This window comes from Primulina tabacum, chromosome 5 (assembly GCF_025594145.1).
Source record: "Primulina tabacum isolate GXHZ01 chromosome 5, ASM2559414v2, whole genome shotgun sequence".
NCBI classification, from domain to species: Eukaryota; Viridiplantae; Streptophyta; class Magnoliopsida; order Lamiales; family Gesneriaceae; genus Primulina; species Primulina tabacum.
The window spans coordinates 18,615,037-18,625,175 of NC_134554.1; the positions used below are offsets into that span (position 1 = coordinate 18,615,037).

Sequence of the window (10,139 nt, forward strand, 5' to 3'; positions counted from 1 at the left end):
CCCTGCATAAAAGCAGCAGTTTTTATCTCGGGGGCGCAAGGCAGGGACGTCCAAAGCTACTCGATTAAATCTCTTGATGTATGCTCTCAAAGTTTCATCTTGGTCGTGCTTCACTTCAAACAAGCTGAAAGCAGTCTTCTTATATTTCTTGCTGCTACTGAACTAGTGCAAGAATACTTTTTGAAAATCTTCAAAAGAATGAATGCTCTGAGGTGCTAGCCCTTTGAACCATCTTTGGGCCGAGTCGACCAGGGTGGTCAGAAATACTTTGCATTTGATTTGATCCCCGTAGCAATGTAACATAGCCATATTTTCAAATCGAGCAAGATGCTCTTTGGGATCAGAACTCCCATCGTAGTCTTTGATTTTGGCTGACTTGAAGTGCCCGGGAAGTGGTTCCCGGACAATGATATTGGAGAATGGGCAACCCTTGACAACTTGAGCAATGCTTTTAGAACCAACTTGCCCCTCCAACATTCTCACTTTCTTCCTCAATTCTTCTAACTCATCTGCCACAGTAGGAGATTTAGAACCTGCACTTGACTCCCTCTCCTCTTCCCTTCTCTCTTCTCCCTGCAGGCTGCTCACGCTCCTGCTCGGGATGGCTGGAATGATTGAGTAGAGGCTTTTCTTCGCCATGGCTGCTTTAACAGCATCAGCTACAATTTTGGTCAATTCCTAAGATGTTAAATGGATGGTAGGCTGGGGACCATTGGATGGCTGACCACCCATACCAGAAAGGTGAGTGTTGTTCTCTTCCTGGATCCAAGAAGTGTCTTGGTTTGCTCTCTTAGTAGGAGCCATATCAATGTCTTATAACTCAATTTTCCCACAGACGGCGCCAATGATGTGATCCGGGTGAAATGGATGAGCTGGGTCGGATGTTCCACCAAATCTACTATCAGGATGTTGGGAAAAATAAGAGCAGGACGTCTGGATCAAAAGCTTGCTTCTCGGAATAGATGTGAGGATCTGCAACCAAGAGAGTAACCACGTGAATGGGCACCCGAGTGGTATCCGGCGTGATCACTCCGATGCTTAAGTCAGTAAAGAACTCGAGCAGGAAACCAATGTAACCAAGTGATGGTTGTGAGATTGGTAGTGGAAGGTGAGTAGTAAATGCACAATAAATGAGTGTATTAAATATCTGAATAGAGAATAAATGCAAAGAGTAAACCTGATATTTATAGTAGGAGATGTAATGATAACCTCGTTCTTTGTGTTGAGCATTAATAATAGTAGGGCGGCTGATTATACCCTATTATTCTGACATGTCAAATCCTATACTAGTCACATCCAGCCTACCTGATTTTGTCAACCACTTGCATTGGTGTTAGAGATAGGTCGGCGTTATTAAATGTGGCACGTTTATCGAAGTGGCCCGGGTAGAATGCCTCTCGGGAATTTACATGAGAGCCCGGGCGTCCAATAGCCCGGGTAGTTTAAGTCCGGATGTTTCAATGGCCCGGCCTTTTGACTGGCCTATCCATACATTCTCCATGTCAAGTCACACTCTCAACGTCCCGGGCAACTAGAGATCTGGGTCTCCATTCATCAGTCTTGTTGACCCGGAAAAATCCATCCTCCTGACCCGGGCACTATCCATATCTCGGCTCCATGGCCCGGGTCATCCTGGGAACTTTCAATGACCCGGGACATCCCGGGATATCAGCTCAATTTGCTAAATTATTAGATATCCTCAACAAAATTCATATTAATGTCTTTTTTTGGAACTTCTGCATAAGATGCATATGCATTATAAATTATTCAAGCAAATTATATCAAATAAGAAAAGATTTGCAGATTTTGAGAATGTGACAGTGTCTGAAGAATGTAGCAATGTCATCCAAAGGAAGCTTCCACAGAAGCTTAAAGACCCCAAAAGTTTTAGAGTTCCATGTGCAATAGAAGGTCAATCTGTGATAAGTGCTCTTTGTGATATTAAGGCAAGTGTGAATTTGATGCATATTTCTGTACATATGAAACTTGGTTTAACTGAGATGAAGCCCACCAAAGTGATGGTGCAGTTGGTGGATAGACTTGTCAAGTTTCCTTGTGGCCTAGTAGAAGACATATTGGTAAATATTGACAAGTTGATACTTCCAGCACACTTTTTCGTTCTTGACATTGAAGAAGATCATCAGTTCCCTATTATCTTAGGAGAACCGTTTCTGGCTGCTACTGAAACAAAGAAAGATGTTAAGTTAGGAGAGCTGGGGATAGAAGTTGAAGGTGTGAAGGTGATTTTTACCGTGTTCAAGGAGGATATATAGCAACTCATTCAAGGAACAAGTGTTCATGGTTGAGCAAATAAGGATGATGGAGCACTGTGAAACTAGGAGACTGAAAAAGATTTGAGGAAATAAAATAAAGCCCAAGAGATTTTTTGAAAGAGTTTGGAGGGTAAAAGCCAATAATAAAACCCCCCACAAAGTTCCAGTGACAAAGCTGAGATTGACACACGATCAGGCTGATTATTATATAACTAAGCATTTTTTGCAAGGCAACCTAGACTCTTCTCCTTTTTTCTTTTTAATTTTATTTTGTTTGCTTTTGATTATGTTTATTTTATTCTTTCTTGTCCTCGTATCTTGTTCAAGCACTTATACTGAGATTTTAATTTTCAGGTCCCTAATGAGTTCAATGTCACCAAATATGACGCCTCAGGCACATTTACCCCTTCTGGTAGGGGTGTTATGTCTGATTTTTTAAAACACAAGGTCTAAAATTTTATCAATTTTAAATAAAATGTTTTTTTACTTATTTTTTTTTAATTTTTTACAATGGGTGTTGATACAATTAGTTCCCAAGTCCTATATAGCCTAACTTAATTATAGGACGATATTTTCTCTCCCACTCACACAAACCAAATATTACAAGTTTTTTTAATATAAAAAATTATATTTACAAACTTTTTTTCCGGCTATTTTTATCAAAGTGTACTGTAGAAAATATTGGAGAAAATGTCGAGGTGAAAGCGATAGAATGCTAAACATGATTCAAGCGTATTGACCGGGAGAGACATTTGGCTCACAAGTGGTAGGAGGAGACCAAGACAGAGAGGCATTGGCCTGATTTAAATATTTTCGAAATTTCAACTTTAATCAGAGCTGGAAGATATCCATGGAAGTGGACCCATGGTTAGCATTTCACGAAACCAGAAAATTTTAAACTGATATATAATATTTGAGAAAATGCCAAAAAAAATATTAGTTTTGAGAAAAGGAACTCATCCACCAAACTGCAAGAAGCTAGATAAGCTCTAACTTCTTCATGTCCTAGAATTTCGATAAAATCCAGGTTGGTTTCTAGATAGATCAAGACATTTCAAGGATTCCAGCCGATGAATTTCTAGATCAATGTGAAATAAGGGTTAAAATTTAAATGTGAAAGATAAGCATTTTTACTTTCCAAAAATTATTTCATATTTTAAAGTTTTTAAAGTACAATGCAGAAGATAATTAGCAAAATAACTTTGAACAAATATTTTTTTAAAATGATTTGAAAACTCTCAAATATTTTTTTTAGCTGTTTATTAAATATTTTTCTGGTGAAAATTTCAGATTGTCCGGGGCCAGAATCTGAATCAGCTGGAAAATCTGATTCTGAAGGATGCCCTAACCAGGAGGCTTGCGCTACTTCTCCGAAAGGTCCCGACCCAAGTCTTTTTTCTATGGATTCTAAATAATAGCTTCAAGTTTCTGCCTTTTTGTATAAGTTATAATATAATATCTAATTTGTTCAAACGGATTGTTGGTACTGGTTCTCTTTTAATAGTGAGTGCCATTAAAATCAATGCCCGATTTTTTCTCGTAATCCCAGCAATTCTTGTATGAGCTTTACTTAGAGTGATGCAGTTGGCGGCAAGGATTGTTTTTTCTAATCTACACAAAGATACAAAGAAATCTTTCTCAGAGACGTAAGTGATTTGCACATGCATATATATGCGTGAATTCACTAAATAAAGGTCGAAATGTTTGTAATGCCAAGATTGTGTTCTAATTAACTTCTGTTCTATTTATATATCAACTTTCTAAGGTAAACATTTTAGGTCAAATGTTTGATTCCTACATCATATGATTGCAGGTTAGTTCAAACTAATATTCTTCATGTCTTGAGAATCATCACCCTTTGTTGATTTGCAATCATTTTGTTGGTTTTGCTTAATTGCTTCTGTATAAAGTTTCACTACATCAAAACCAGGGGAAACAATTTTAATTGAAGAAGGGGCTTATTCTACTCTAATTATGCGATTCCGGTCATGCATGGAAAGCAAACAAAAATTAGATTCAGTCCCGCCCTTGATTCAATTAACAACAAAAATTTTTAAATCACCAATATTTAATTTTTGAAACAAACGTGTATTCGCCCCTAAGTCACATGGTTTAATAACATATAACACATGTATAACAATCGATCTCAGACGATCCTTCAAAGAACTTGTCATTGACAATTCGAGTGAAAAACAATCGACAAATGCCACAAAGTTATGAACCTTTGATAAGTTAGATTTTAGAAATACACAAAATTGTGAACAAAGCCAAACTTTTTGGTTGAGAGAAAAATCATAAATTCATCAAAAATCTGTTAATAATGTTTATATCACTTTGTTTTTAAATAAAAAAAGATAAAAATTCATTAAAACTCGCAAGTTAGAATTTCCATATTGAAATATGCATCGCGACGTGCTGGGCGGGTATTTTGGACCGCTAGGGCACGCTTCCCTCGCATAGGGGCGTGCTAGGGGGGCTCGTTTTGGGCGCTAGGATGCGTCTGGCCGCACAGGTCGCTCTGGGGCGGCTTCCTTTTGGGTACTGGGGTGCACTGGTGCGCTCTCTGACTAACTTCCAGGATCATTTTACATTGTAATACTTGGTTGCTCGACACGTTTTCATAGAATGCTTCCTTGAACTCCTTCAATCGCTTCAATATGCTTGATTCTTCATTTTTAATCAACATCAAACTTGTACGATCGAGACAACAATGTTTCTTGAAACTCATTCCAAAATTTAGCTCGTATCGCTCGGTCAGATTCATATCATATTCCCATTTTTCGAAGAAATTTGTCTACAAGTCTTCGCTACCTACACAAAATCCAACAATACACAAACCAGCTTACACTTTTAAAGAAATAACTCATTAAGGTACATGTGTAAAAAGGTGAGGTGAGAACAAGCTAATCATAAGCTGAAATTAAAAAGAAAAAAATGAAAAATATATTTCATTCAAATAGCATGCAAAGCTAATATTTGGGCAAACAATTTATTATTCTATTATATTCCTTATTTGATGGGCTTAAATTAAAAATTATTTGACTGACTATTAGGTGTCATGCACCTCACTAATCACCGGTCATTTTCTCCACTCCATAGAACACATATACTGATATACATGTAAATAACAAATGCAACAAATTTCATGTATTTTAATCTGTATGTATATATTATATTTAGATTTAGATTAGATTTATATTTATATATTTTTGAATTAATAATTAAAATTAATCTGTTAGTTAATAAAGAAAATACAAACTGACCTAAAAAAATATTTTTAATTTAGTGAAGAGAATGACATAATTTATATTTATATGTATAATTATACAGATTTAGATTTGATTTATATTTATATTTATATATTTTTATATTAATTAAAATCCATTAATTAATGATGAAATAAATAGATTATATATTTTTGAATTAATATTAATAATTAATTAAAATTCATTAAAATGTTGATCAGATTTATATTTATATAAATATATTAATTAATCAAGGACCTAAAAGAAAATACACAATTTTCAAGTATTGACTTCTTTTATATAGAAAAAAAAATAATAATAATAGATAGATTTATATTTATATGTATCACTATAAAGATTTATATTTTATTTATTTTTATACATTCTTGAATTAATTAAAGATAAACAAACCATGTACAAACAGGGAGAGTATGATGCTTTTAAACTGAAATCATATGTGTTTTACAAAAGTTTACTGAAGTTGTCGACCATTGTTATCCGAAGATACACAGTAAGAGCAAAGTTTGTTAGTCAAGTCGGGGCAGATTTCGAGCGTAAAGATTCGTGTGAATTGAACATTCTGCAGCTAAACGGAGTGTCCCTTGATATGGTTTCCTCTGATCTGCAGCAGAAACATGTCAGTTATAAGCTATTTAAGTCGAGCTATATTCTTGATTTATATCTTTAATTTGTCATTTACCATGGACCGGTACACGTCCTTCTCAAGCATCGTCTCTTTGAGCCGTTCTTTTGCTGTTTCGTCATCTCCAACACCTATGACACAGAAATTGAATTGAAATAAGGACAAATTTACTTTGTATGACTGTGAGAACCTGAAATTCCAGCGGTAACTAGCTAGCATTTTGCAGCAGCTAGTAATATTCTGTAACATTGCGAAATTTCCAGCGGAATCTAATATTTTAGAAGATGATATTTTTCGAGCAGACATAATCCAGCAGCAGAAGAGTTCAATAGCGAGATTCCAGCAGATAGCTACTGATTCTGGTTATGACTTGTAACTGAAGCATTTAACATGGAATAAAGGATGTTAAAGACAGATTATGACCATTAATTGGGAGGTCAACAGTCAGAATTTTGCATATAAATAACACCATCAAATATCTGAAATGGGTATTACACAAATCTTGAGTTATCACTTGAATTTTCGAGCTAAGAAAGTGTCTATTTTCGAGCATTAGAAACCAGTAGCAAGAACAAGCAGATTCTAGACTTCAACCGAAACTTTCTAGCAAATTACGGTAAGTGGGCTATGTATAAATATCTTGAAAACAGTTTGATGATTTCTGTTTTGAAGCAAAGTATATGTATTTTTTTTTATTTCTGATCTCTGATTTTTGAAGCACTGAAACATAGTGAACTAATGGTAGAAATATATATTCTGAACATTACTGAATTCTGATTACTAATTACTGGACTCATCCCTTAGAGGAGAGAACATATAGGGGACTGATATCAGTTTAGCCATGAAATTCACAAACGTGCTCAGTGCTTACTTGCTAAATTTTAAGTTCTGATTTTTGTTCTGAATACTGATTGCTGAATACTGATTCATGTTCTGAAAATAAGAATTTTTGTATATCATTTGTATTACTGTTTATGTTGAAAATGATTTCGAAAACTGGGAATTATTCCCGCCCCCGCTTATTGAGTGACGACCATATCACTCACCCACCAAACCCATATCAAATAAGATCGAGGAAGAAATATTAGAAGAAGAAGAGCAGATTCACTTCTGGGGCTAGAGAAAAAGACTGTTATTTCTCATTTATAGTTTATATTTTCCGTAGCATCTGTTAAGACGTTATTATATTTGGTTTTACATTTCCGCTGTAAAACATTAGTCATTTGACTTTGTATCAGACAATCAATATTCAGTATTATGAATAAAAGATTGATTTATGAATTTTGTACTTCTGAGACTTATTGTTTTCGATTGTAAATTTGAGAGCAACGTCGGTGTCGACCAACTCAGTCCCTGGGGTGTGACATATGTTCTCATATAGCAAAAGCTTGTGTGAGACGGTCTCACATATCGTATTTTGTGAAACGGATCATTTATTTGGATCATCCATGAAAAAATATTACTTTTTATGCTAAAAGTATTATTTTTATTGTGAATATCGGTAGGGTTGACCCGTTTCACGTATAAAGATTCGTGAGACCGTCTCACAGATAAAGATTCGTGAGACCATCTCAAAAGACACCTGTCCTCCCATAATTTGGTATGATGGACTTCTCTGGCTATCGCAAATATAAATATTAAGTACCTGATTCTTCTGTATTTCAATCATCTTTGCCTGCAGGTTACAAGAGCAAAAATAAAAAATAAAAAATGGTGTCAATATAGACAGAAGGAAACAAAAGGAAAGAAAAACACATAAACAAATACCTGTTTCTTCTCCAATTCTTGGTTTTCCTCTTTAAGTTTAGCAACTTCTGCTTCCAACTCCATAGTATACGCCTTCCACAATCCAAAAATGAATTTACTTATGCAAATTCGATCTAAAGCCCGAACAAAATTAACTTTCAATAAAACCGCACGACATACTGTTTACCTGCTTACGCGCACGTGATCTAGCAGCCGACTCCCTGTTCTTAATCATTCTCCTATGCCTCCTTTCGACGATCTTCTCAACAGCAGCAACCTTTCTCCCACGAAAACCACCATTGAACACGTAAGGGACCGGTGAAGTAGAAGAGACATCTCCATTAACCTTGGTGAGCCCATCTGTTGAAACTGCTGGAGACCCAGTCTCGATGTTGACATTGTTTGCTCCTAAACCAAATATCCCCAATCCTCCACCCTGTAATGTCGTATTTTGGATTACAGTCGATGGATCAGTTATCCCAATAATTCCTCCCCCCATTCCTGGACTACTCAACTGACTGTTGCTCGGAACCGCCATTTGAGCGGTATAGGCCAAGGCAGGTTGTTTAGGAAGTAACTGCTGCTGCTGCTGATTCCCAAACTCATATGCAGAAGATCTTACACCATTTACACTCAATGGTAAGTTACCGGACTGACTAGCCATCTGGATACTACTTTCACCAATCCCACCACCACTTATTAACCCTCCAATCGCATTAGCAGCCTGCTGATACCCAAACCCGAATTCCATATTACTCGAAAGGGGTGGTGTCAAATCATTAAGCGACACGACAATATTTGAATTCCCATCCAATCGTGAACCAGTAGATTCCCTCACAGCCCCGGCCCTCATCAAGAATTCCTCTAGTGTCATCTGCCCGAGTGTTGGCTGCCTCTGAGACATACTAAAACCATTGATGCCACCACTCCGGTCCGTGCCCTCGATATACTCTTTCGACATATCCTTCCAAACATCATCAACTGTCTTTAAGCTCAGCGTTCGAGGGAGAAGCAACGATCCCTGCCTATGGAAAGAACCGCCCATTTCTTGGCCACCAGTACTAAGACCACTCGTGGATCCAATATTCTGATTTTCCTCAGCACTCCATATGTTTTTTAGCAATTCATCCATATTCATTGACCCAAAATCTTTCCCAGTTGCACCAACTGCACTTTGGAACTCATCCAAAGTTAGCGAATAGACCGAGGACTGTCGTGTTAACGGAAAACTAAACCCTCCACAGCCGTTTCCATCCATCGGCATTTGTTCAAAATTCTTGAAATTTAAGTTACTACCCATCTCAAGGCAAATCCAAACTCCTCCGTTGTACACAATTAGCAAATTCAGACCTTTAAACAAACTCTCTCTTTCTCTGCATAAACACCAAGAAATGCACGTAAAAAAAGTGAACACTTACTCAAACAACGACTATTATAGTTATGTATAAAAAAAATGACCGCGGGAAAAAAAATAAAATTACCAAAACAAAACTAGAGTCAATGGCCCACTATATTTCACCAGAACGCTCGAATATTTACAACAGTCCATTTCACAGCAAACAGCATGAAATAAAGTACAAAATCGCATGCAAAACAAAGTCTCTACACTTCACCAAAAAATTCCCCCAAAGAAAAGGAAAAAAGAAGGCTACAACCAAAACTATAAAGTGGAAACTACTAAGACCGCATGCATCATCCTCTAAATTACGAAAACAAGAGCATGATTCCGAAAAAATGTTCAAATACAGGCCAAAACATATCAGGAAATAAACTACGCAAGAGCTTTAATCACTCGGCCATATTTTTGTCTTAATTAACAGAAAAAAAATACAAAGTAATCCATAATGCACAGTACAGAGACATGATAACGCCAGAAACATACGTATTCTTACCAGAAAAAAACTGAAACAAATTACCAGATCTTCTCTTTCGCAGTCTTGCTCCAACTTGTTCCGGGCTTTTTGCCAAATTGGGATAAAAGGCCAAACCAATATAGGGAACAATAAAATAAGGCAAGTGGGGACCTTCAAGCAGGAGCCGTGGACCAATATCTATGAACTAGGCAGGTAAGTGATATCAAATGAATGAGAATCGGCAATGTGGGCTCATCTGAACCGTCCAGGTATTGTTCAATCAACTGTTGGATCTTTGGTAAGTTCTCTCTTAATTTTGTCCTTTTGTGATATATATACTTGGGAAGTTCATTCAAAGTTTATACATTATTTATTTATA

General features: G+C 36.5%; 2 protein-coding genes across 4 annotated transcripts; one reads left to right on the plus strand and one right to left on the minus strand.

Moving 5' to 3' along the window:
* Positions 1 to 1,745: 1,745 nt before the first annotated feature.
* On the plus strand, positions 1,746 to 3,688 carry LOC142544218 (uncharacterized). The gene is made up of 3 exons (XM_075651277.1): positions 1,746 to 2,240; positions 2,628 to 2,685; positions 3,564 to 3,688. Exons 1-3 carry the CDS (start codon positions 1,746 to 1,748, stop codon positions 3,686 to 3,688), a joined length of 678 nt encoding a protein of 225 aa, XP_075507392.1.
* A 2,246-nt stretch (positions 3,689 to 5,934) lies between these two features.
* LOC142544909 (ABSCISIC ACID-INSENSITIVE 5-like protein 5) lies at positions 5,935 to 9,893 on the minus strand. 3 transcript variants are annotated; one of them, XM_075651932.1, is made up of 6 exons: positions 9,800 to 9,870; positions 8,095 to 9,280; positions 7,929 to 8,000; positions 7,807 to 7,836; positions 6,219 to 6,292; positions 5,935 to 6,140 (listed from the first exon to the last, which is right to left on the minus strand). In XM_075651932.1, coding segments are annotated over exons 2-6 (1,290 nt in total). In that variant the 5' UTR covers positions 9,208 to 9,280; positions 9,800 to 9,870; the 3' UTR covers positions 5,935 to 6,139. The 3 variants fall into 3 exon arrangements, with proteins under 3 accessions (XP_075508047.1, XP_075508046.1, XP_075508045.1); XM_075651931.1 differs by lacking the exon at positions 5,935 to 6,140 and having other exon boundaries at positions 6,215 to 6,292; positions 9,824 to 9,893; XM_075651930.1 differs by lacking the exon at positions 5,935 to 6,140 and having other exon boundaries at positions 6,215 to 6,292.
* Positions 9,894 to 10,139: the final 246 nt, after the last annotated feature.